At 55.8% G+C, this 26,529-nt stretch overlaps 1 protein-coding gene across 1 annotated transcript; it reads left to right on the forward strand.

Annotated features, from left to right (window-relative positions):
- Nucleotides 1-5,690: 5,690 nt before the first annotated feature.
- BLACAT1 (BLACAT1 overlapping LEMD1 locus) lies at nt 5,691-15,383 on the forward strand. The gene is made up of 2 exons (XM_054690284.1): nt 5,691-5,712; nt 14,385-15,383. The coding sequence occupies exon 2, from the start codon at nt 14,420-14,422 to the stop codon at nt 14,519-14,521; it is 102 nt and encodes a 33-aa protein (XP_054546259.1). The 5' UTR covers nt 5,691-5,712; nt 14,385-14,419; the 3' UTR covers nt 14,522-15,383.
- Nucleotides 15,384-26,529: the final 11,146 nt, after the last annotated feature.

A 26,529-nucleotide genomic window follows, 5' to 3' on the forward strand; every position in this document is an offset into this window, starting at 1 on the left:
AGGAGCCCGTCCTGGCGGCCGCGAGCTGGGGTGAGGCGCGAGGCTGTGGAGGGGGCTGCGGGGTGATGAGGGGATAGCGGGGCGGCGAGCGCAAGTCTGTCTGAATGCCAATTCCCTGAAGTTCAGCGCATGGGTTGTCATTTCCCACCTTAATGCATATTTATGCTGCGCTGAAAGAGGCTTCATAATTAACTCCCGGAGTCATCCGCAGAGGTTAAAGGGACCCCGAAGATTTGTGCATTGATTGGGTACCACGGCGGTGTGTGTGCGCGCGCGCGTGTGCGTGCGCCCCGTTCGAACCCATTGAGAAGAATAATTATTTTTCTCCACTGGAAGCTAAGCAGAGAATCAGACAAGGAGGGAACAGAGAGAGAGGGAGAGAGAGTGAGAGTCTGGAGAGGGAGAGAGGAAGAGAGAGAGAGAGACAAAGGAAGTGAGTGCGAGAGAGGAGCCGGCTTAGCCTCCGAACTGTGAGTACTGAACGGAAACAGGCAGAAAGTGCTGCGAGTCGGGGACCCCCTCGGCCTGGCAGCGGGCGGGGGGCGGCTGAGAAGGACCGGCGTCTTCGCCGGCTGTGGGGCGAGGGGGTTGACTGGGCGAGGAGGGGCCCTTGGGGCTTAAGGGGACTCTAGGATTGGGGTTGAAACACTCACCTGAAAGCCAGCGCTGACCGGCCTGGCCTGGGGCTGCCTGGCCTGGGGCTGCGTCAACCACCGCCCCAGGTCGGCCACTGGAAAGCCCCCTACCCCACCCCCACTGCCTTTGTTCCTTTTAAAGGTTTTTGCAGCTGGTGGGATTCTGGGGGGAGGTGCGAGGGAGCTAGAGGCCTCACTCAGAGGGCGCCCCAATCTCCCTCTCTGGGCTGGGGGAAGCCCTCTCTGGAGCCTTTTTTTTTTTTTACCCCCTGCTATGGGGTGGGAAGGGGAAGGGGCTATAAATGAGGCAAGAATCAGGACTTCACGACATCCGTGCAGTTGTTTAGCACTAAGAAGGGAAAACAGAGGTGTCCTCTACCCCAGGGGCAAAGGTCCTCAGGAGACCTGACTTGGGAGCCTGGGGAAAGCCATTTCCTTGGGCAAAATCACCAGCTCTTGGCCCTGGCCTGCCTCTGTCTCCCCTCCTCAACCCTAGGGCCTTTCTACACCTAAGAGGGGCTGGAACTGGAGGCCGGCTAGGGAGGGGGAGCCGTGGCCTGGGTGGGGTCTAGGACGCAGGTCCCAGAGGACAGCTGCCTCCTTTCCTGAGATAGGGTGTCAGGGAACTAGCAAGACCCCAGCCCCTGTCTCTACCAAATTGATCAGGAGAGGGCGCCTGGGGGTCCAAGGGAGAGCCCCCTTCCTGACCGCAGTCCATTGCCTCCCTTTGCAAGCCTGAGCCGGCTCTTCTCCCCTCAACCCTCACTAACAAATTCTTCAGATCTGATTTTACTCTTTCCTGGTCATTCTTCAGTGTCCCTTCCTCCGCCAGTGAATAACTTAGCCCAACTTAAGCCTTCGAAGGACAAACTTTGGAGGGAAATGTGGCTCTTTTGAGGCTGGAATGGGAGCCCCAAGACCAGAGGTGGATGGGATTGTCCTCTAAGAAGTACCTTGGGGGTGATTTTGGTGACCCGTGAATCCTTCTTACGCCCACCAGGAGGCCCTTTTTAAGGCTCTGATTCAGAACAGCTTCCATCTCAGCTCCCCATCACCCCATGACCTGTCCCGGTGAGGAGAAAGAAGAGCGGCTGAGCTCTCTCTCACACAGAAACACTTCTCCCAAGAGACCCTGACCCCTCAACTGCCCAGCCTGAGAGGGAGACAGACAGACACACAGACTTATGTCCAGCTAGGGACATTGTCATAAAGGCATGAAGAGGGAGGAGAGACCCTTAGTGAAGAAGCAAGTTCCGTGGGTCTGAGACAACAGGTCAGGGAGGGGCACTGGTCTGAACGCCATCATGTCTGGGGCCTGTCCCCACTGGGCACCTGCTTGATGACTGTGCCTTCCTGCTGCTGTCCCTGGTGCCTAGCACCGTGCCTGTTCCATTCAATGTGCTCTGTGCATGTTGGCCAAATGAGCATCTGCCCCACCCCCTATCCAGCACCTTCTCCCGCCCTTTTCTCTGCCAACCCCTCCTCTAAGTTACTCCCTAGGCCCTTGGTGGTGTCCAGCTGTGACATCCTTTAGGCCAGGCCACCATCTATGTATGTGGGCTGAGGGTGGTCTGGGAGAAAGCAGTGGTGGGTGGGAATGGGCCTAGGCAAAACTTGGGACCATTTGATATTCATGAATTGCTCAGGTCCAAGCTCCTGAGTTTGCCAATGACCCTCTGTTGTGTTTCTTTTTAGCAGCTGACTGCTCTGAGAGGCAACACTGGCAGGGCCTGTGCTGGGGGCAGGTTGCACAACCACTGCCCTTCCCAGCGCTTTTCTCCCTCCCACAGCCCAGCCCTGGAACTTAGTAGAGATCAGATCCAGGGGCTGGAGGTTCACATTGTAGTTACCCCACGCCCAGCTTCCTGCCCCTGGGTCTCTCTCTCTGCCCTGGTTGTCTGAGCCCATTCCTACGTCCGCCCTTCCTTCCCCTTCTCCGAGGGCCCAGGAATCCTGCCAGCCCAGGGGCTCCCTGTGTGGCTGGGAAGGCTCAGAACTGAGGCTCCTGAGACAACCAGAGCCCTTGGGAAAAAGAAAATTCATGGCTGACCTCTCTGTGCTCTTGCTCAATGGAGCAGCACCCTCCCTCGGGGAGGGGGGCTCCCAAGCCAGAGACTGGGAGGGAACCCGAGTGTATCATGCTGAGGCGAAGGAAAGAGCCAGGGAGAGGGCCTGGAGCTGCAGGGAAGGCACCTAGTGGCCTCAAGCAGGAGGTCACTCTGGTCTTGGTGGCACGCACACAGCTGGTTTGCTCCAGCTCTGAGCGCAACGTAGGGGAACCTACGAGGTCCATGTGGGACGGATCTTCTCTAGGATCTGTTCTTTGCCAGGGGCTGTACCCACAGGCCCATCCCAAATACAACTCCACATCTAGAGAGGCCTGTTTGGGGCAGAAGCAGCAGAATCAAATCTCTGGGGCTCTTCTCACGTCTGGCAGTACCTTCCCCATGGAGGGGGTCAGATGCCAGGGTATGTTTGCTGCCTCTCCCCACAGAGACCCTCCTGGAGAGTGCAGGCATGAGGAACTCTAGCTGCAAGCCAAGGGAGAACCTAAATCTCTTGTCCTTGCTTGCCAGCTTCGTCCTCTTTCACCCACCCTCCCCACGTCCTCTAAGCCAACAAATACATCCTCACCTCATTCACCCTACACTCTTAGAGTAACGTGGCGTGTCCAGTTTAGTCTCTTCCAGGTTGGAATGTGTGCTGTGTGGCAGCAAGTCCTGCCTATCCAGTATCTTCCTAACGTCCTGGTTTCCAGTCACCCTGGGCAATAAGACTGAGCTGCTGCAGGGTGCCAAGTCCCAAAAGACACCCAGGCCTATGCAAAGCTCTGTGAGAATTCAGTTCCGGTGTAGACTCACAAAGTCTTGGAGTTGATGGAAGCTTCCATGTGCTCCGTCTCACTTCCTTCCCGGGGCAAGAATCCCTCCCACACTGCCTAGCAGTTATTGGACACTTACTGGGTGCCTGGCAGTGGGTCTGAGAATGGTTGTGCACCCTGTGTTTGACTGCTGCTGGCGGGGCGCCCACCGGCTCCTGCTGGAGCAGGTCCAGTTCTTGGTCAGTCTTTTCGTGGGTGGAGTCCAGTCTGTACACCTAGCCTCTTCCTGCTCTGTGCAGGGCCCTCAGAGTGTCTGCTCTCCCGTGTCTGCAGGGAACTGCGGGTCAGGGCAGGCAAAGTCTCTGGCCAGCCACCCCTCACCTCCCACTCTCCTCATCTCTTTGCCCCCTTCTAGTCTGCTTATTTCCTGGCTCGTCCCTCTACTGTCCTTGTCAGCGTGCTCCCTCTCCAGACTCGCTCTCTCAGCTTTCTACCCTCTTCTCTAGGTGCAGAAAATGCCCAGGCAGCCTCTATAAGCCTCAGTTTTCTTATCTACCAAATGGGAATAACGATTTGTGCTGCTGAATGATGACCCTTAGCCGGGCCTAGCACAAGCATGACACCTGGTTTTCACTCAGTAAAATAGTTCCTTCCCTTTCTCCCTCCCCTTTTCTCCTCTATAATTTCTCTGCTGTCACCTCCTGTCCTCAGTGTTATCTCTCCCAGTTCCATCTCCTCCCCTTCTGTTTTGTCCCCCATTTCCTTTCACTCCCTCCTGGTTGACCCCCACCTCCCACCCCACCTCCTGCCACAGGCTGGTGACAGGCCCAGGCTGTGCTGACAGCTGAGTGGCTTCTCAGCTTCTCATTAGAGGCCCGAGAATGTGTGGAGTCATGAGGGACAATGGGAGTGCCAGGAGGAAGAAAGGGGCCTCTGTTGGCAGAATCTCCCCAACCCTGGGCTGGGCTGAATGGAGTACCTGAGGGGCAGGGAGGGGTGGAAACTGGAGGTGGAGAGGCCACAGGTGGCAGACATGGGGGACTGGCAGGGCTCTCTGGAGTCAGGCCCTGGGAATTCTCAGCATCTGTTGGCATTTCTGGGGAAAGCTCAGCCCTCAAAGGTGACTGTCTCCCTGGAGTGGCCTGTCCTGGCGTCGTGCGGGAAAGCCAGAGAGACCCTCCCAGGGGCCCTGTGAGGTGTCTTTCTACCCAGGCCCCAGTCCTACCCCTGCAGCCCCTGACAGAGCTGAAGAAAGTTTGGGGGTGTCCCCAAAGGAGAAAGGATAGTAGAGATGGCCCAGCTTGAAAAGGGTGAGTCTTTGGGGGTTTGCACTAAGTTCTGGCCCCTCACAGGAAAGCAGAGAGTCAGAGAGTCAGTATTGGAGAGAGCAGAAGAGGTCTCCAGGACAGGCCTTTGCCTGGAACCTGATGGCTGTCACCCTCCCCTCCCCCAAATCCTTCTGGACTCAGAAACACCTTGCCCAGCGACTACCCTTTTGGCACTTTCTTGGGGCTCCTCAGGTGGCTGGTGGGGCAGGCAGGGCTGAACCATTCACCTAGTGGCTAGACTTGGGGTGGACTGGGCTATTGTGACCAGCGCCAGATGAGGTCAGTAGATGACCAGACCTGAACTGGACTGAGGAGCTTCTAGGCAGAAGGACAGACACATGTGGGAGCAGTCGATGCAGAGGGGGGAGGCGTGTGGGGCAGTTGAGGAGAAGTAGGGCTGCGGAGGTGGGGGGTGTCACCTCAGGTCTCCTGCCAAAAATTAAACCATGAAAGAGCTGGAGGGGAGTGGCAGGGGAAGGAAGGACAGAAAGGAGATGGGGAGGGGGAGGGGACAAAACAACCCCTCACACCAATAGCCCGGCAGGGGACGTGAGTAATACATGGCTGCTTCAGCGGGAGCGAGATCAAAAGCAAGTAGATACTAGAGGTTTGTGCTTCACCGACCAGACAGCCAGAGGCTCAATGAGACCTTTGTTACCCAGGGCCAAGTCAGGGTTGAAGGAATACCTGACTGCCGCCGCCCCCACACCCAGGGCCACCAGGCTGGGGGAGGGGCACCAGCTCTTCACTAGAGTCAAGTTGAGTTGGGCTCAGCTTGGACCTGGCTGGTGGTGGGCGGGAAGAGGGCGGAGGCCTGCCCTCCCTGAGGCGTGGAGCTTCTGGGGGTGAGGGAGAAAAAGCCAGGTTGCCTGAGAGGCAGGAAGTGGCTCTGCAGGAGATGGAGGGCCAGGGGCCCCCGGCCCAGCAGGTGAGCAGCCCCTGGGCCCCAGTGCTGGCCCAGGAGGGGACTGAGGGTATTCTACTTGAGGACCACTCTGCAGGTCCTATGGGTCCCGACCTGGATGCTGGGGGTGCATGGGAGAAGAAGGAAAAGGGAACCAGAGGCCTTAGGGGTTGGGGTTGATGACCCAAAATTCAGTTAGGAAGTTGGAGGATGTCCAGTTTGGCCCTAAGGTTGGGCAGGACTAGTGTGTGTGTGTGTGTGTGTGTGTGTGTGTGTGTGTGTGTGTGTGTGAGAGAGAGAGAGAGAGAGAGAGAGAAAGGGAAACCCTGTAAAAGGAGGTTGTTCTGGCCGGTGAGCCTGTCCCGAAGCTATACGAAGGGCTGAGATAGGGGCTGCCGCCACTCTTTGGCAGAGATTAGGCCTGATCAGGGTCTATGGCCTCTTACCAGCCTGTTAGGGGTCCCTGAAAGGTCAAGGCCAGGCTTGAGGATCTGAATCCCTTGACCTTGGGCAGCAGGAGCACCCAGAGGCCCAGTCCTCCAAGGCTGAGCTGTCTATAACTGACCCATGATGGGGGGAGGGAAAGGGGACAGTACATGTGGTTAGAACACATTTTTCCAGGGTCTTGAAACCTTGGTCCCCCTCGACTCAGCTCTTCACCCTAGTTCTGGAGATGCCTGTGCCCACGATGTATCCTGCCAGCGAGAGGCAGGACACTAAGTTCCCCCTCCCACAGGACCTCCCAGGGCTGGCTCCAGGGCCGGTTGCCCTAGGTTGGTGGGGATTTCAAGCGCAGGCCCTTTTCCTGCCTCCGTCTAGGCCTGAAGACAGAGACCCCACTCCCCACAGGCCATGCAGGACTGGGTGTAGCTGGTGGCTGCTCATGCTAGTCTAGGAAGTGGGCCAGCCCCCAGCCTCGAGGGTGCCCAAGAAACTTGTTCAGCCTTCTAAAGAAAGGGCAGGCTTTTGTCTGCTCTCCTTTACCCAGACCCTCCTTTGCCTGCTTTGCTTCCTGTGCCTGGACTAGAAAGGGTTAAGCTTTGTAAAGAGAGAGCCTAATATGGGGGGCCTGCAGTAGCAAAGAAAGATCCGGCCTTATTCTCCTGGGGAGGGGGTAGTTAAGGACCCCGGGCAGGGGGCTGGAGGCTAATTAAGGCAATTGGAGGAGGTCCTTTATGGCCAGGAAGCCACCTCTCCTATACCCCGGAGTGAGGCCCATTGTGCGGGGCCTTTGTGGAGCAGAACTGGAAACTCATTACTGGGATGGCTTTAATGCTTTGGGGCCTGGGAAGGTGGTGGGGTATGGTGAGAGAAAGTAACCTGGGGGGCCTCAAACCTTGAGGGAGGCAGTGTGGGTGGCTGGGGCTGGTGGGAAGGGAGTAAGGTCTACTTAGGTACCCCCACCTCCCTGCTTCCTTTTGAGATTCCCGCCGCTGGACCCCCTCAGCTCTGCTGTGGCCTATGGCTTTTCATTCCTATGTGATTGCTGTTCCAAATTCATGTAGGGCTAAAAGCCATGGGCTACAGTGAGGGGCGTGCTCCTGCTCCTGCAGCTCTTGCAACCCTCCCCCCAACACACACAGGACCAGGCTGGGGGTTACAACAGAAGGGGACTCTGCTTGAGGGTGGGGCATGCAGGGGATCTGGTAGCCAGTGACTGGGGCTAGGCCATGTAGCCCTGGCAGAGTCTCTTTCCCTGTCTGAACCTGTCCCTCTGAAATAAGGCTGGACTGGTGACCTTGGAGGGGGCTACCCCCTGGGGCTGGAAGGAAACATTTAAGGTAGGATAAGGGCTCTGAATGAGTCCCTTTCCCCTTGTTATTGGGGCCCAGCATGCACCAGTTTTCAGACATGCTGGGCCAGTAGCACTTTAGCCTTTGCTCCATGCTCTAGGCCAGCCACTGAGGAGAGAAGCCTCAGCAGCATAAGAGCAGGAAGGCTGTGAGTTGGAACCCAGGGCTCCTAGTGCTACAGGGTGGTCCCCAGGAAAGGGGGAGGTTCCCTGCCCCACCCAAGGGAGGGTGGAGCTGAGCAGGAAGAGAAGAAGCTGCAGGAAGAGACGGAGGAAGGAAGCAGGATGGAGCCAGGAGACCTGGAGGAGGCGATCCTTCCCATTAAAGTGTCATATGTTTTGTGTTGATGCGGCGGATGGCAGAACCCATTTAGAATAGGCAGGTTTGCGGGGTTTGGGCTGCCCCTCTCCCTGTCCTATAACACTAGCTCCTGGTTTGCTGCCCTATCCAGGCACGCCCTCCTGAGTCTGTGATGATACCTGCTGTCCCTGTTCTTTCTGCCTATCACTCATCTGGCTTGGATCCTCAGGCCTATTTCTACCCAGCCTCCCATTTAAATCTGCCAAACTTCATCCTAGCCATCCCGGAGGACTCCAACAGATGGAAATCAAGCAGCAGTATGGCTGGAGCAGCCGAGGAAGCACTCCCACCTCCTTCCCTTTTCAGCCTCCTGTCTGTCTGGGATAGACCACTGAAGAATCAGAGGACTGTATTTGGTATGGAGAGTCAGAAGGCAAGTTCCCTATAGTGCCTTAGAGTCCTGCATTTACCCAGTGCCTGCTGTGTATCAGGGTCGATTTTACCCATCTGACTCGCATGAAAGAGATACTGTTGGTACCCCATTTTACTTATGGGTAATCTAAGGCACAAGGGAGCTGGGAAACAGGTCCATGTTCATATGGCTAGTAGGGGGCAGCACCGGCCATGGACCTGTGGTCTCCTGCAGCCTGCCGGTGCTAGCGGAGCCTGCCAGCAGTGTTGGGAAAGAGATCTGAAAACCGCCAAGTGCTTCTCCCAAGATGCGTGTCCACAGGTGGCCCTGTGGCTCAATTCCAATCATTCTTTGTCCATCACTCCTTTTCCTAGTTTTCCTTCTCCAGCTGGAGCAGAAGGGAGGGAATGAAAACAATAGTAGAAGCAAAGAGAAAGCCCAAGTCAGTTGGGTTTTGCCTGAGGCTAATGCAGGCCACTTCTCTCCCCCCAGTTTAGATGGTGGAAAAAACAGGGATGAGAATTTGCCAGGGTTTCTCACCCCCTCTGGCTTCTCTGCCAGAGATCAGGGGTGACATAGCACCTTCCACACCTCCCTTGTCCTGCTGCCCCAGACTCAGGATGAGCTTCTCCATCCTCTGCTCTGCTCTGTGGGCATCCAGGTACCTGAGTTACTCCTCTCAGCTCCCAATCTCCTAGTTGCACAGTCAGGTTGGAGCAGTGTCCCCTTCTTGCCCCCCAAACTGGGTCTTTCTCAGGAATCCTGCTGCATAGTTTTGGGGGAAGTCCCCAGTGCTAGGCTGGGTCTGGGAGGACTGGAACAGAGGAACCCCTCCAGAGAGTGGGCCAGGGAAGCACCAGCAGGGTAAGGCACTCCGTCGGGGTTGCTGATTGAATTGTGAACGGGGAGAAAAAGGGGGTGGACTGAAAGCTGGACTAGCTAAAGGTAGGGGCACAGCAAACCCCCCAACTCAGCAGCTGGCCTTAGACAATCTCCTCTTTGCTGGGACTGGCCTGGGGTGCTTCTGGGGTTACAAAGATATAGCTCCTTTCTATTCTTTGTCTTTTGGCCGCTGCCAGCGGGGCAGGCATGGTGAAGATAGGCAATTATATATTTCACATAATTGTTGAGCAGAACTGAATAGGCAAGCTGGCCTCATGCCCTCTCTCCCCAGAGGACGCGCACATTAGAGTGCTTGCTGTGCTGCCCTGCGCCCTACTGCAGACAGCTGAGGCCTCAGTATTCAGAGCAACCTAAGCCCTTTCCACTGTGCACAGAGCTACGCAGCCAGGCCTCCCTTGGGAGAGTGGGCGCCTGTTTAACAAGGCTGAGATTCAGGGGAATCTTTTGGTTGTTTTTGTCCCATATTTTGGAAATACAATTTGCTCCTTTCTAAATGCAAAGTCTATCAAACATAATCTCTGTCCCCTCTCTAGAAGGGGACAACATTAACATTTGGTCTGGTGGCCCTTTGGGTACTGAAGTCTGGACTGTCCGGGTACAATTGAATAAAGCGATTATACCCGGCATGGACCACCAGGTTTCCAGCCGCTCCGCACGCCGAGCACGCCACCCTGGTCATGCTTGTGACGGCTAAGCGGGGTAGCCTCTGCCTGGCAGGCCTGGAAGACCCTGGAGGCCAGGGCAGAAGGACATTTCAAGACTGCAGGTTCTGGCCCCTCTCACTCCCATAATGCCCTCAGAATTTCTGCTTGAATGCCCTTGTAGTCTTGAAAAGTGGGGGGAGCTTCCCCTCTTTCTTCATAAGGGAAACAAGCAAGAAACAGCAACTGGGGTGCGGGTATGGGGTGGCATCTGGCCCAGGCAGGCTAGGACCTCTGAGGCCCTCAAACGCAGAGAAGACTTTGGCTGCAGATTCCAGTAAGTAGAGGCCAGGCCTCAGTTTCAAGCAGGCCAGGAAGGAGTTAATCTCCAAGGAGAACCTCGGCCTTCTCCCAGACTGGAGGCCTGTGCCCAGCTTTGCTGCTGCCAACTCTGGGAAGAAGTCCTGGGATCTGTAGTTTGTGCCACCACCCACCCCTGGCCGGCCTGTTTATCAACACCATCTTGCAGACTACAGTTCCCAGAAACCTAGAGAGGCCAGGCTTTGGGGGAAGGGGTGGGGTGTGAGGCTCAGTGGCAGCAGGAGCGAGAGGGAGAGGGAGGAGGTGGGGAGAGAAAACCCAATTCAACCCCTTCCTTTTTAATTCTTTCTCCTGGTGTGTCTGCTCCACCGCCCGAGCTAATCCCCCAAATCCGGTCTCCTAAGCCGCAGCTGCTTCCCTGCGCAGTGATGAATGGCCCGGGGAGGGAAGGTGAATTCATATTTTAATTACTGAGGCGCGGTGCTGAGGGCTGCTGGGGAGGGGGCGGAGGGTTCAGCTTTGTTCCCGACGCAGGGGGCTCCCCTCCTCTCCGGGTCACTTTTGCCTTTTACCTGGAGGTGGGGGTGGGGCAAAGTAAAGATGGGGGTGCCTTGATGGAAGCTGCTCCTGTTTTAGAGGTGTGGAGATGGGATGGGAGGAAAAGTATCCCTTCCTTGTTGGTCAGGGGATTCCTGGCAGGTCCCAACACTTATAAAAACCTTCCAAACTGCACCCTCCCCACCCCCCCACCCCATGCGCTGCCCACTTTAGTGGAGGATAGCGCTCAAACTGGGACCTGGTGCTTGGACTCTGGAATCCCCTGGCTCTTGCTTCACCTTAGTTTCGAGCCTGCCTTCTTCCGCGTGGTCCTTTCACGTATCTCAGACCCACCTCCCCATTTGTTGGCGGACCCTAGGAGGGTGTCTGCGTGGAGGGGAGAAGTGGGGTGAGGGCCCAGTGAAGGGAGGCTGGGGAGTCTCCTGGTGGTTCAGGATGATAACTCTGTGGGTTGGCAGCTCTTCTGCTGGTTCCCACGAAGCTGGCTGGGCAGGGAATCAGCTTTGCCCCCATGCCCCAGGCCTCTTGGACCTGAGCTAGGGAATGTCCGGAGAGGAGGCTGGGGAATAAACTAGGGCCAACAGCTTGCGGTCAGAGACAGCCAACTCTGGGGTGGCAGGGATTTGTCCCATGTCCACCTCCCTGTCCTTCCTGTTCTGAGTCTCTGGGGTCTGTTTTTCCATTCCTTGACCCCTCCTGTTCTTCAGGCATGAAAATTGAAGTTGGAGGGGGAGCTGCAGGGTGGGACTGCACAGATGGGTGGGGCGTGCACGCAGGTGCTGGTTCACTTGCGTCATCAAGACTCCTGGACTCTGTCCATTCCAGCATTCAGCTCCCTTCCGTTCAAGTGGGCATAGCTAGAGGAGCGTCGTCGGGACCTGACTTCTCCAGGGAGCCCCCCAGCTGGTGCTGGAGCACTGACAAGTGTGAAGGGGTAAAGGTAGGGAAGAGAGTCCACAGACTCCTGCTGGGGCAGCGTAAAGAGGAACAGAGACCACCCTGGGAAAGGGCACCCCAAATGGGCAGAGGGAGGAAGAGAGGGGTTATAGCAGGGCCACTGACCTGGAAGGGGTGCTTTCCCAGGCCCGTGCCCAGCTCATCTCCAGGCCCCTGAGGTGGCCCTGTGCAGTAAAGAGTAGACATACTTGGGGGCGCCCCTAGCAGACCTTGCATCAAAGATGGGCCAGGCCTTCTCTGCCCTTAGAAATAGGTCCCAGGAACCCCGTGAGGCAGTCAGCTTTCATGTGGGCCCCTAGTCCAACTCTTGAGGGGCTTACGTCATCTGTCCTCTGAAGTGTATCCATCTCTTCAGTCCTCCCATCCTATCCCGGAGTTCCCTACAGTGAGCAAAAAGTCGACATGCTTTCATCTCTCCCAAAGGACCCTGGGGAGGAACCATCACACCAGTGGGTACATTTTGCTGTTTTAAAGAAAGAGCAGGCATGGGCCTCCCCTGGTGGCGCAGCGGTTGAGCGCTGGGCTGCGAGGCTGCCCGCAGCCTCTGTAGCGCTGGTTTGTTCCCGGGCCGCCGGCAAGGGTCCCACAATAAATAAATAAAGAAAAATAAAGAAAGAGCAGGCATTGGAGGGGAGGTAGGATGGAGGGGGGGTCTATACTCCCTGGGGACCAGACACCCTAAGTTGTACCTAGACCTGGGGTGGGGTGGGGGAGTCAAAACTACTTGCCTGACTTGTTTTAGCTATGAGTTCCTTCCCCACATCTGCTTTATGGTACCCCCTGACTTCTCCCCAGATGTGCTCCCTGTAATCATGGGAATGCCTTGATGGTGGTGCCCTTCACCTATACCCCTGGTAAAGAAAATGTATCTGGAAAGCAATTGCTGATTGCTGGAAAGGATACCTGCTCACTTTTTCCTGATCATGTGAGGATTCCCAATCCCCATCCAATCCCCATCTAAGTTTTGGGTCCCAAGTATTAGACCTTTGTTAATCCCCCGGGACACTGAAGTGAAGGCTTTGGCAGGGATGGCCACTTGCTTAGGGCGACACAGCCTGCTGGCGTCAGAGCCAGGAATAGGGCCCAGGTCACCTAAGCCCCAGTTTAGAGCCCCGACTCTCTAGGTTTATCATGGGAGGGATCCAGAGATAGCTGCAACAGAGAGATCTAGAAATATAGTAGTTGTGTCTCGGCTCTGTCTATATATATCCTGGAGATTGCTCTCTGTTCTCTATATATACTTCAGGAGAGTGGGTGTGCTGGAAGGCGGGTGATTAAATAACCAGTCTACCTACCCATGCTGACTCAGGCTGGGCGGCTTGCCCATCCAGCTGGCCATGGGGAATGCAGGGCACCTATTAATTACAGTCACTCGCTGTGCTAGCAGGACACTGGGAGGGTGAGGGAAGGAGGAGCCTGACAAGACCCGGTTCTACTGTGGGCCCTAATCTTGGGAAGGGCCTGCGGCTTGCCCCCTGCTCCGTCTGGAGGACCAGGAAGGGAGTTTGTCCAAAGGAGCAGGGTAGACCAGACCTGTAGGTCTGTCTGGAGAGCCCCCACCTGGGTCATGTCAGGTTCCTCACAGGCAGGGGAAGCACTGGGCCAGGGTCTGGGACTTACGATGTAATTTCTGTTGCCAAGAGGGGGCTGGGGAGGGCTGTGCCTCCTGCTGCCTTATTCCAAACCCTCCTACATAGCCTTCCCTCCTTCCCATAGCGTTTGCGCTGCTCCCAGGATTCTTCCTGAGGAGAGAAGTATTCAAACCTGGCCCAGGATGCAGGCCTGGCCCCCACACTGGGTGCTTCCTTTGTGCCCAGCTGCTCCACTTGAGCTGGTTTGGAGGCACTTCTGTCCCTTCCAGGGTAGGCCTGGGGACAAAGGAAGGGCAGGAAAGAGCAGGAGGAATCTGTAGATGGCAGAGGCTGGGAGACCCCAATAAGTATCTGGGGAAAGAGATCCTCACAGTCTGAGAGCTGATCTCATAGCCCCTCCCGTTCCCAGCTGGACTGCCCAGGTACCAGAGGAGCCCTACTTCCTGTGCTGAGGGCTCTGTCCACCAGAGGTGGGGGACACAGGCCCAGCAGGGATAAATCCATCTCAGACTTGTGCCAGGGAAGAACCAAATCTTCACCTCTGTGTACCTACCCCAGTCCCCTTTGCCAGCTTAGGTGCTCAATAAAATAGTCTATTGGTTGAAAGAACTCTTTGCTGTCTGTTTGCCTGAGGACTGGTATTTATGTTCTAAAGTGACCAAAGAAAAGTGCATTCTCTTCGCCAAGGGCACCGGGCAGAAGGGGAGTGCTAGGAAGGGGAGAGAGCGCTGCTGAGTTCCAGGTAGAGGCTGTGATCCCCAAAGGACTGTCTTCAAGGGTCACAAGGTCCTGCCTTTCGCTCATCAGACTAAGTGAACTAAAGGATTGAGCAGAAAACCTGGAGCTGTGGCAGGTGGCACAAGCCAGAGCTTATTTGTGCTTTTTACTCCCCATTTCCCAGCCACAGGTGTGTGGTCTGCCGAGAGGCAGAGGGCCTGGGAGGGAGCGAAGGCGGCAGGTGGGCCTTGCTCTGCCCTACTCAGGGCTCACCAGGGCCCAGTTGGAGGAGTGACTTCAGCTCCCCAGAGATCAGGAAACATGGAGGTTTCAGAGACTTTTTGCTGGTCTGGGCCCTCCCTGGTGGTGGGAGAGGCCTAGCAGAGTCTGGACAGCTTCTGGGAGCGACGGTGACTCCTGCCAGATCTGAGGGCTCCAGACGAACCCTAACCCAGCTTGCTTCTCTCTCCTGCCCCCTCTGCCTCCCCGCCTTTCCCTGCAGATCTCTGGTGAGCAGCCCCCAGCCTGGCCTAGGGCATGCCCCAGTTCACTTTCGCCTGCTTCTGTGGCCTCCACGGCTTCTGCAAGATGAAGAGGAAAAAGGAGGAAGTTCACAGAGAACGGGAAACAGCAGTGTGAGCAGATCCAGGGTCCTCCTCCAGCCCCTAGCAGGCTCCAGGCCCATGGGGACCCTCTTCTGGCTCAACTTTGGTGCAGGGTCTCAAGTCAGCTCTCAGCTCAGCCTGACTCCTTCTGACTGAGGGCACCAGCCTCCTATGTGCCTCAGGCTCCTAGCTGGCCCCAGAGCTTCCAATCCTGAGACCTCCCAGGAGAGAGGCCCCAGCCACACCTGGGGAGCACAGGACCTGCTCTTTGCCTTCCAGAAACTGAGAAGCCCCAGGGAGGCCCCGGGAATGAAGCTTCTCTCCTGTCCTGAGGGATGTCCTGCATTGGGCCAGGAGAGCTGTTGCTAAATAGGAGGCTGTTGCCCGACCAGAGGATTTCCCAGCCCTGCCAAGGGCTCTGGCAGGCCAGGCAGACGCAAGTGTACAGGATGGCATCTCCTTGGGACCCCAGGACCTGAGGCAGGAGCCTCCATAGTGTCCTGCTGTAAAGCCAGGCCTGAGGGGGCAGCCTGGCTGTGAATAAGCTGGTTGAGTCAGGACACAGAGGAGGCAGACAGGCTAGCCGCTGTTCCTAGCAAGAGGCGGACTCATGTCTCCTAACCTGCTCCCCGATACCAGACAGCAGCCCGCCTGATGGCTCCCAGCTGCTCTCGCCTATTCAGTCCACCATGCCAGCAGCACAGACATGGGGAGGCCAGTTCCCCAGACTCCAGCTCCCCTCCTCAGGGACTGTCTTCCAGAACCACTGAGGGACATTTTCCTGGCTTAGGCCTTGCCTTCCCTCTGTTCTCCTGTCTCCTTGCCTCATACACCTGCCTCTTCCTTCTCAGAAACCATAGAGGGAAAAGTGCTTGCATGTGGTGCCTTTAGGGGAAACTCTGGGGGGTTCCCTCTAGGACTTTCCTAGACTTTCCCCCCAATCTCCTGAACCCCATCAGCCAGGGTCCCCCCAGCCTACTTCCAGGAGGTAGGAAGCAAATATAAAATCATTTCCTTTGCCCCTCCCTTGCTCCTCCCCCTGCCCCCATTTAATACAGCTGGGCCTGTGTCTTGGTGCCTGGGCCTCTCAGTGCTGGGAAGGTCACACAGACGTGACACCAGCAGAGACTCACGGCCAAGTCTGCCCTGGACTTCAGCACAGGAGCCAGGTCCAGTCCCCTCCAGCATTCAGGGACAGAACAAGCTTTCCAGCAGATAACAGGCAACCTGGGTAGAGGTCAGGGTCCAAGGACCCGAGAAGGGGCTGCCCACTCTGTTCCTTGGAGGCCGCCTCTGTAGAGTGAGAGCCACAGGGCACATCCCCATGGGCCAGCTCCACTGCCCATGCTCAGGGGCATGTTCTGGGTCTTTGACAGAGTTAGTGAGATCCAGGCCAACTTTGAGAGGCACAGTTTAAGACTCCTCTGCTACCATCCTCCCCCCATCTTTTGCCCCAGCCTTCTCCAATCTGTTACTTCCTTTTATATCCAAAGAATTATAAACAGAAGTCCTTCCCTGAAGGAAACAGCAATAAAGGCCAGTGGGGTCATAAGGGACAGAAGAAGGACTCCCTGGTTCTTAAGCCTCTTGGGCAGCAGAGGCCCAGGCTGAGGCAGAGATTGGCAGAAAGCTTTCAAGGGTACCTTGGTGCAGAGCTGGAGCGCCCGCCCAGGGCACCTGCATCCCCAGCGACTGCCTTTGAGGCTACAGCCCCAGAGAAGTCACTCCTGTGGTAGAGGATGAAATTGTATCCCTGGAGACTCAGAGGTATTGGGTGTTATGTCCTGACCACACGGGCCCACCCAGAGGAAGGTCAGGAGAATGGAGATAAGAATGCTCCACCCCCGCCCAGCGGGCTGCTTAGCCAGGAATGCTCCACCCCCACCCAGCTGGACGCTTATGGTGTTCTGCTGCAGGGGGTTGGCCTGAGCCCTTCAGAAGCCACTCTCCCTCTTTGAGGACTCCCTTGGCTCCAGAGGGACACTGGACATCTTGAGTCCCTGCTGTGGGAACTGGGGAGAGGTCTAGGATAAGGCATCCCTGAGTGGAGGCCCAGCAGATGCTACCCTGGCCTCCACACTGGTGGCCCTGTCCCTCCAGGCGGGGGTTGGGTCCACACTGCAGCTGGGCAGTCTGAAGAGGGGGTGGCAGTAGCAGCTTCGAGCCAGACTTCCCTCATCCTGTTGTCCCTGAGGTTCCTTCTCAGTGAAATGGAGATTTTGCTCCTCTCAGCACCTGGGGAGTAACCATAGACCCTTTGCCATCTCTATGCCAGGGGCATTGAGTCCAGGGAAGGGATTTCACTCCACAAGGCAGAAGTGACAGTCCATCTCCGCCCCCCCCCCCTCCGTGTCCTAGACCTCAGGCTTCCAGCTGGGCTCCTCAGGGAGGACCCGGTCACTTGCTGGTATGCTTTCTGAGTCTCGTCCCCCGATTCAAATACCCTCCACTCCGTGGTTTTCTCCCAGACCCCATCTTCAGGAGGGGACCCAGAGCTCCTGGGATGAGATGGGGCTCAGAGGTCGGTGACTCTGAGGAGGGGCTGGGCCTCCTACTGCGAGGCACTGAGTGCTGCTTGTAGCAGCCTAGGAGGCCTCAGTAAGTAGTTCTATCCACAAACGAGAACCCCTGTGCCCACTGCCCTCATGCTGTGGGCCATTGTGTGGGGAACATAAAAAATGTGAAGGGTGACCAAGGTTCTTGTGACTTGGGTATTGTCTGGGACCCTGGCCCGAAGGAGTCTGGGGACTTGTCTCACGTTAAAGACTTATTAGAATGTAATTTCCTTCTCTACTTCCTGGGAAGGGCTTTTTTGTCTGTCTGTTTGTTTGTTTTAAAGATTTATTTATTAGTGCATAGAAGAGCTGGGGTGTAGGCTAGAGGTGCAGGGGGGTGAGAGGATTCACCAGAGACAGAGTGGGGAGCAGAACAGGCAGACCTACTGAAATACACTGCTGAGGGGAGCAGTGGGCGAGGCAGGAGAGGTCTGCTGTGCCATGTGGGTAGCTCCCTGGTGGGCCGGGGATGGAACTCATGCTGCAGAGGTTGGTGATAGCTTCATAGTGCTGAGACTTAACCCCTTGCGCCACCAGGGAGGCCACGAAGGGCTTTTTGAATGTAGCATATGGGTCAATAGAAATCTGTCAGTAAATTGTTATTTTTTAGAAAAAAAAAAAAAAAAGCAATAATTTAACTAGCTGAAATATGCGTTAGGTAGCCAGTGGGATGCAAAAGCATCGATCTAGGAGCCAGCTCCCCCGGATCCTAGCCCTGCTTATATGCTGATGACCATGTGGCCTTAGGCTGATCATGTCCTATATTGGCGACTTTCCTCAACTCTAAAGAGGGGATTGGCTAATGTCTTCAAAGTCCCCTCCAGAGTCCAGGCTCTGTGGGTCTGTGAATTTGAGCCTCAGCAGGACTCAGGGCATGGAACCAGAGGGGTTGCAGGTTTCCTGAGCTTAGCTGGTGTCTGCGCATGCGGAGCAAATGTGGGGAGGTGGAGAGGAGTGATCCAGCAGACCTAAGTCCTGATGGGGTAGTAAGGGAAAGCCCAGGCACCCAGAGGTTCTGCTAGGACCTCCCCACCCCCAGCACTCCCTACCCAGGGAGCCCGGACTCCCTCCAGTGCGGACTCCTCCCTCTTCCCATAGCCAGACCCAAGACAAAAGTCTCTTAGCCCCGACTCCAGCTCCATACCACCTAGGCCATGACAGGACATGACAGCCGCTTCTGTACACACTCTCTTGCACACACATTTACACACACACAACCCCTTACAGATGGAATCTCCCTGCTTCAGTTACATCACCCAGGGGTTTGCCTTCTTGAAGTTTCTGGTGAGCCCAACTCTGGGCAGATGGACACACCCCACCTTATTACCTTGCCTTCCGCAAGGGGAAGTGCCTCAGGCTGCCATGTGCCCTGCCTGCCTGCATTCTAAATGTGCGTTGCCCGGTGGTTTGCACCAGCGGTGGGCACAACGACTGCCTGGATGGAGAACCAGTGTCCCAGTGGCTGACGCCCCACCTCGGCGACTTGCCTCCTCTCTCCCAGCCTCCCGTGAAAGGTGGTGATAAGCCCCTTCCCTCCCTACCTGACGGGAAGGCTCGAGTTGTGGCAGCGTCTTGTGTCAGATATGACTTGAACTTTCGGAGACGGACACTTGGTTCACAGTCACCAAGATGGACCCACAGCAGAGAAGGAAATCTCTGCGCTGCTTGTGGACACCTGGCAAGCTGGCCTGGAGAGCCTAGTGTCTGCCCTGAAGGGACTGCTGTGCCCGGCAGCTGATGGGGGCTGACGGCACTACAAGAAGTAGGAACCAGAATCTTCTCCCAAAGAATGAATGTCCGGTCCGCTGACACAGCAAGAAGAAGAGGGAGCTCGCCGCAGCCCCCGATGCTGTGCTGCCTCACCGTCTAGGAATAGGGCGTCTGCTTTGTTCCCAAGGCCCACCCCAGGCCAGTCCCCTTGTCCCCCTGGGCTCCCTTCTCTAAATTCCTGTGGGATCAGAAGAGGAGCCAGAAAGTTCGGCTGTTCACAGGGGAGCCTGGGAGGGCAGGACCATTCCCGGAGAGTGAGGGTGAAGTGCCGGGCTACTCTGCATCCCCAGAGAACTCATTACACCGAGGGAGACATCCCAAAAGCCAGGAGCGGCCTCCCCCAAACTGGGCAGCCCAGACTCCAAGCAACTTCAGGCTGCTGGTCTGTCCCCTTCCCTTTTTGGTTGGCCGTTCCGCCTCCCTCAGCTCATTCCTGTGTTCTATCTGGGGGGAGGCTAAGTCTGGAGGGGGAGATGGCAGGACCCAGATGAGATCCTCGGGACTCTCCCAGCCTCTGTTGCCATGACAACACTGCTATTTTTATTCCGTTGTTCTTGATGCTCAAAGCTCTGACTCTGTGTTCCAGGGACGCCAGACCGACTTCTGCCCTCGTCCTTCAGGGCAGCGCCTTCTCCCAGAGGCCTGAGGAGGAAGCAGAGTGATGGAGGATAGGGGGCCCTCTGGGTCACCCTCAGCCCAGGGTCTGTTGGGCAACGGTTTGCCTCTGCACTTTTGAGTCTTTGGTTTTCTAGTTGGTTTAGGTGCTGCAATGAAGAAATGAGGGTCCGGGGTTCCGTACTTTCAAAGAGAACAACACTCCCCATGGTCTCCCTGAGAGGCTGCTCCAGAGGAAAAAGGAGGTTGCTGCTCCAGATGGGTTTTCCCGCCCAGCTATGCCGGGGCTGCTGCCTTCTTGGGGGAAACCCAGACCCCACTCCGGAGAAGGTCCTGAGGGCACAAGCCAACCTCTGGCCTCTTGAAAGGTCTTGGAGAGCTAAGTTTGGTTAATTAGCAATCAGATGCATTAACATCTGGGGAATCTAAGCCGGTACCTATTTCCTTTCCTCTGCCCCTCTGCCCAGTCTTTATGCCAAAGGTAAGATAGCACAGGTGCACTTCTCCAGGGGAGACCTCCCTCTCCCCACATAGCCGTGACTCTGCCCAGGGCTCGAGGTTTTGGATTTTAATGATGTTCTTGAAGGCAGAGTTTAATGAAAGGATTTCTATTTATTTATTTTGCATAGAAGTGGAGTGTAGGCCACAGGTGGCGGGGGAGGGTGAGAGGATTCACCAGACACAGTCAGGAGCAGAAAGAACACACAGATCTACTGAAAGACACTGCTGAGGGGAGCAGAGGGCAAGACAGGAGAGGTCTGCTGTGCCATATGTGGGTCAGCTTCCTGGCTGGGGATTGAACTCATCCCACAGCAGTGATAACGCTGAGCCTTAACCTCTAGGCCACCAGGGAGGCCCTAATGAAAGGATTACTTAAGCGCTCTTCTTCCTCTACCCTTCTCCCTGGCCAAGCTTTTGGACCCGTGCCTGTGTCCGCATTTCTACCCCAGTTGCAAAGTACCCTTGAGAGTCAGTGGTGCTAAAGTTCCCCCATACATGTTCCCTGTGGGCCTAGGAGATTGGAACCCAGCAGCTGGGGTGGTTGAGTTGGAGGGGGTGGATTTCATGCATGTCCTTGAGACCATGACCTGGACACAAGTCCAGTCCTTAACCCAGCAAGTAGCAATCACATCGCTTTAGATTTCTGCATTGAACTTCTTCTATGGAACTGACTTCTGGATCGTTCGCTTTTGTAGGGTGGCTGAGACCTATTTACTAAACCTCTAATTGGTTTCATTTTGGCTCATGTTGCTTGGTTTCCTGAATCGATGCACCTGGAGTAAGCACTTTTCTGGTGGCCTCTGAAAAGCATGCCGGCAAATGCCGTTCTGTTAATTGCTGTAATAAACAGACTTTATTATATCCCTTTGCAGTGAATGAATTATGTTGTCAGGGTGGATGGGGCATCGGTGTTGCTTTCGCACTGTGATACGCTGCCACAGCAGCAGCTGAGCATCTATGCCACCAACTGCGCTGGGGAGAGAAGGAGTGGAGGCTGGGGGGAGTTGGAGTGTGGACGTAAAGTGAGGTGATGGGGCCTAGAAGGGGGCGTCCAGAGACACTCAGCTCCTGGAGCTGTGCGCCTCGCCTCTGCTACCTGTAGTGTGAGGGACAGGCCCCTGACCTCCTATTAAATAGCTTCCAGAGAAATTATGGAAAAAAGCTAGTTGAAGGGGAGATAGGGTGGGGGATGGAAAGTGGTTTAGGACCACACTGTCATCATGTGGACTTAAAGGTGATTTTATTTTTACAGAAAATATAAAGATCTTTAGTGATATTTGTCTGGGGTAGTGACAGAACAAATGAGAATTTTCAGGCTCATAAGCAGAAAGGGATGTTATAAGATGGCATAACGTTAAGAACAAGAAGCATGTATGTGAATTGTACATCAATAAAACCATTTTTTAAAAAGATTTATTTATTTATGCATATAGGAGCTGGGGTGTAGGCCAGAGGTGCAGGGGTAGGGGTGAGAGGATTCACCAGAGACAGAGTGGGGAACAGAACAGGCAGACTGACTGAAATACACTGCTGAGGAGAGCAGTGGGTGAGTCAGGAGAGGTCTGCTGCGCCATGTGGGTTGCTCCCTGGCTGGCCGGGGATCAAACTCTTACTGTAGTGGCTGGTGATAGCTTGATAGCCCTGTCTTTAACCCCTGTGCCAAACCATTTTTTAAAGAACTCCACTTTATTTGTATGGACTGGAATGGCAAATTGTCACTGAAGCAGGGGGCTCTGAGAGGGACATGGGCAGGGTGGGGGGGTTGGGGGGGTGGGGGAGAGAGCATCAGATCTAACCACAGAATTCGGGCAGGATGAGATGCCTGTGCAGAAGCAAAGAGTCAAGGGCTGGGGGGGCATGCCTTTCAGTCTTCAGGAGTGGGCTGGGATGGCACCCCCGGCCCTGCTGCGCCTCTTACCCCCTTCCCACCCCGGGTGAGGGGAAGTGTGCTGCTGTTAGCTCCATCCCTCCAACCAACACTGAACCCGATTCTGCAGGGGCCTGGGAAGAGGCTGCAGGAAAAACAGGGAAATCAGGCATTGCTGGGCCCTTGAGGAACAGGGCCTGGTTTTACATAATAAAAGGCACCGTGCCAAGGCCTGGGGGTACACAAGGCCCTGGGCAGAGCACAGGCAAGGGCTTTGAGGCTTGGGGAGCCTGAGCCAGCACAACCTCTGGAGAGAGGGACGGGTCAGAGAAGGCCTGACTCTGATGGCTCCCAATTCCTCTCCTCTCTGGGAGCGGTACCTGAAATTTCACTAGTGCCTCCTCTCTAGGCCTTAAGGCTTTGCTTGTGATCCAGGAGGAAGGCAGACACTGCGCCACTGGGAGGTTACCAGGCTTTTGTCCACAGCATCAATAACCACATCCAATTCCTGCCCGCAGCAGGGAGAGACCATCCAGGGCATCCCTGGACATCTGGCGGGGGCTGGGGGAGCCCCTGTTGCTGGGGGAGCCCCTGTTGCTGGGGGAGCCCCTGTTGCTGGGGCACAGGGGTAAAGAAGGGGGTGGCTGGGAGCTGTGACAATGAACTTGCCCTGCCCCACAGCTCTGCAGCCTTCCTCCCTCCTTCCCCTTCTTTTCCTCAGCAACTACCCTTTCCTCTTCCAAAGACACTTCAGAAAACCTCGAAGACATCACCCGATGAGCCAGGGTGTCCCAGCGCACTGCCAGGCCCAGACGATGGGGGCGGGCGCCTCGGCGAGCCCCTGTTCCAGTCCAGGCCCTGCCCTGGCCCAGCCTGTTCGTGGCTGGCGAGCTCGACGGGGCACCGAGCAAGGGCCTGGAGGCGGCTGAAAGAATGAAAATGGCGGGCCGTGTCGCCTGTCTCCCGCAGTCCACTGCCTCCCGCCCGGTGCTGGGTACAGGACAGCGACGCGGGCAACCAGGACCCGGAGAACTGAAGGGGTGCAGGGCCGCCAGGACCTGTGCAGCAGCGACCCTGTGCTCTAGACGACCTCTTCCTCACAGAACAGGCGAGGAATGGGGCCCAGATAGGCGCGCCCCCGAACGCAGCGTGGCGAGCGCGAGCTGGGGTCCCTCTCGCTCCAGATTCTGCCCCCCTCAACCGCTCACGTCCTTCTACTACATTTTGGGGAGTTTCCTGCAGGCGGCGCTCTCCCATCATCTCAGCCCCTCAGAGTTGGGGCTGGGGTGAGGAGCGAGGGGTGAGGGGAAGTGTGAAGGAAAAACAGCCCCACGCGTCGCTCACATATTTACATCTGAACTGTCAAAATAGTTATTTTTAAGTAGAGTTCCGTCTGCTGCGGGTTTAAAATCAAGCGGGACGGGGGCGGGGGCACCCGCTGCGGAGGGCGGGCGGCTGGCGCCCCGGTGTGCGCACGCGCAGAGCGGCTCCTGGGAGGGAGACGGGAGGGGGGCATGGGGGGGCATGGCTGAGTGGGTGGACTTGGGGCTGCGGGCGCGCGCGTGCTGGGAGGTTGGCTCTGCCTTTGCCACTTTGCGCCTGGCTTCCGAGCTGCAGAAAACGTTGGTGCCCTCTGATTTATTACTCCTGCTTCTCCTGTCTCAAGGGAAATATCCCATGCCTTCTCATCCCAACCCACCCCGCCCCACCCCATCCATCCCACCACGCCCCGCCCCACCCCACCCCATCCACCCACCCCACCCTACCCTACCCCACCCCATCCATTCCACCCACCCTACCCCATCGCATTTACCCCATTCCCACCCCACCCCACCCCACCCCATTCATCCCACCTGGCCTCACCCCACCCCACCCCACCCCCAGGTGGAGATCTGACCTGACTACCCCCTGGAAAGGAGATTTATTTTAGTTGTCCCCCTGCCCCTGATCACCCCCTGCCTGGACCTTCTCCACAGCCTCCCTCCACCTCTACTGCAGCTTGGGCCCATTCTAGCTGTGAAGCAGGTCTTCACCGGCTCCAGATCCAGGGCTCTTCCCAGGACCTCCCCCAGCCCCTCAGGCTGCCTCCCACACCATCAGCCCTTCCCTGGAAGTCGGGTTGGAGTGACCTGAAGTTAAGGACAGTTGGGTCTGCAAACAGTGAGGAGACTTAGCTCTAAATGTCATGAGTGGCAAGAATTCATTTTTCTCTGCAAAGCGAGGAGCCTTCTGGCTTGACACTCTCCACACTTCTTTCTGGCTCTCTCCCTGGCTCTCAGGGGCAGTGGGATTTGAGACAGACGCTGACTGGCCCTGCTGTCATCAATATGTGTCCTAGCCCTGTCCAATGTCTGCTCTGTAATGAGCAGTGCTTCGGAATGTCACCTCTGTTAATGGGGAAGCGGCACCTGTGCACAGCCGGAACCACCTCTCTGTCTTCATTAGGCAGTCGCAGCCTGGCTGCCGGCCGCCCTCGCTGGGTGACAGATGACGGGCAGAGGAGTGAGAGCAGCAGCCTCCTGCTGTCCAGGATTCATTCCCAGACAATGACCCTGAATGCCTGTCCCCACTGTCCCCCCACCCCCCAAAAAATGCCCAGACAGCTAAAAAAGAAAAAAAGAAAAAAAAAAGGCCCTTTTAGGGCAAGGACAAATAGTAGCTAAAAGTCAGGTAAAGGAGAGTGGAGAAATCATTTCCAGAAACAGACATCTGCTCTGACCGTGTGGTCTCCTGTTGAGATGGCATTTTGGGGTCTCTTCCAATCAATCACCTCCAGCCATCTTCACAGGCCACCTTTTATGTCCCTTCCAATCAATCCGCACACTGTGCAGTCGTCACAGGATGAGGGCGTGACCGTGTTCAAATCCCACACTTCCCTAGAGTCGGGCCTGTGGGTGGCCTTCCTCAAAGGCTGCTCCCTTTAAATCTCTCACTTGAGAAAAGATGGCATCCCCCCAATGGCACGAGACACTCACATGGCTTCAGAAGACCCCTGCTATCATGAAAAAACATCGCCATGGTTACCCTATTCCTCTGCTCAACTCAGGGTCCCCTCCACCCCGGCCACGTTAAATAGTCATGGCATCTCCTTCATCTCCTCCCTGCCCGAGCAAGCCAAGCTGGACTGGATGTGTCCTCTCGTGTTCTCGCTATGATTGAAGGTGAAGGTGGGTTGGTGCCAGCTTTGGGGGGCTAGTGGTGGCAATGATGGCCACTTGGAATTGCCTAAGGCCACTGCCTGAAACTGCAGGACAGCTGGCTTCTAGAATGGTGCTGCTGGTGGGAGTGGCTTCTTTTTGCCAGCCCCTCGCTTTGTGAGGGAGCTACCTGGGGGCTGGGGCTTTTCCCATTCCCCCTCTGCCCTGCCTCAGGGAAGGGCACCTTTGTCCACTGAGATATTCGAGCCCAAAATCATTCTCCAATTCAAGCCATAGAGTCACCCAGGACACTCCAATAGCTTGATTTGCCCCATCACCGAATCCTGGAGGCTCCCCCTCAGGTCGACTTCTCTCCACCTTCTCTCACTGCCACCACCTCAGTACAAGCCATCTCTCACCTTGCCGCTCCAGTCTCACCTCCGGCCACACTCACACATGCCCTGGCCACTCTGACTTCCTTACTGTTCCAGAACAAGCATGACCTCCTTGACCACCCACTCCAAATGAGGCCCTGCCCTCCCAAATCTTCCTATCATATCTGAAATGTTCCAGTTCACTTCACTTGCTTGTTTGCTTGCCCCTCCAAGGACGTAAGCTCTAGGAGGCAGGAAGCCCATCTGTTTTATTGACCTTGAATCAATCTTCAATGCCAAGAGCAGTGCTAGGCATGGGGTGGCGGGGTGGGGGTGGGGCAGTGAATCATTTTTGAATGAATGAATGAATGAGTGGTTGGCTGCAACCTAATGATAGTGAACCCCATGCCACTCCTTTCACTCCCCACCCCCTATAGCAGCTAGAGGCATCTTTCTCAAACACAAGTGTCATCACTTTCCTCCCTGCGCAAAGCACTTTGGTGACAGGCAATGTTGACCTGTTGGAGCAGAGCAAAGGATTTGTGCTGATTTCATTAGATTTTTGCTTTGCTTGCTTATAATTTACTTCTACTTGAAACTATTTAAAATAAATTGTTTTACATTATGCAAACAAAAAGCACCCCAAAACCTTCAGTGGCTCCCATTGTCCTCAGGACAATGCCCCAGCACTTGGGAAGCCCTTCGCTGACAGAGCCCTGCCCGTCTTTCAGCCTCGCCCCTCGCTAGTCACCCTATTGCTCTGCACACTCAGAAGCATCCATCCTCCTTAGTAACAGTTGGAATTCTCCAGAATGGTTGTTTTGTTTTCATTTTAGGAGTACGGAATTACCCGGGAGCTTTGGTCAGCCACTAGAGCACCAGGTCAAGCTGGAGAGCCTCCTGAGAGCACAGTGGACTGGCGTGAGGCCTCAGGGCCGCCCTCTCTCTTAGCCTCATTCTTGGCTCTTTTTATGTGCCCACTTACTTTTCTTTGGCTTCTCCTTGAGTATCCTTCTGTGGCTGTTTTCTAGCCTTTGCTGGTACAGCATCTCCTTGAAGCCTGGAGAATTCATGTCTCCTGGGTTTCAAGGCCAGGAGCAAATGTCCCTCCATGGCCCCCTCCAACTTGGTTTGCCATTAAATTTTGTTGCTCCTCAGCGAGTTGTTCCTTATGCTGAACAACACGCTCTTCTCACTGCAACGTAAGCTGTTCTCTCTGGTGT

The sequence above is a fragment of the Talpa occidentalis genome, unplaced genomic scaffold (genome assembly GCF_014898055.3).
Source record: "Talpa occidentalis isolate TD23 unplaced genomic scaffold, MPIMG_talOcc4v2.1 talOcc4.8, whole genome shotgun sequence".
NCBI lineage: Eukaryota > Metazoa > Chordata > Mammalia > Eulipotyphla > Talpidae > Talpa > Talpa occidentalis.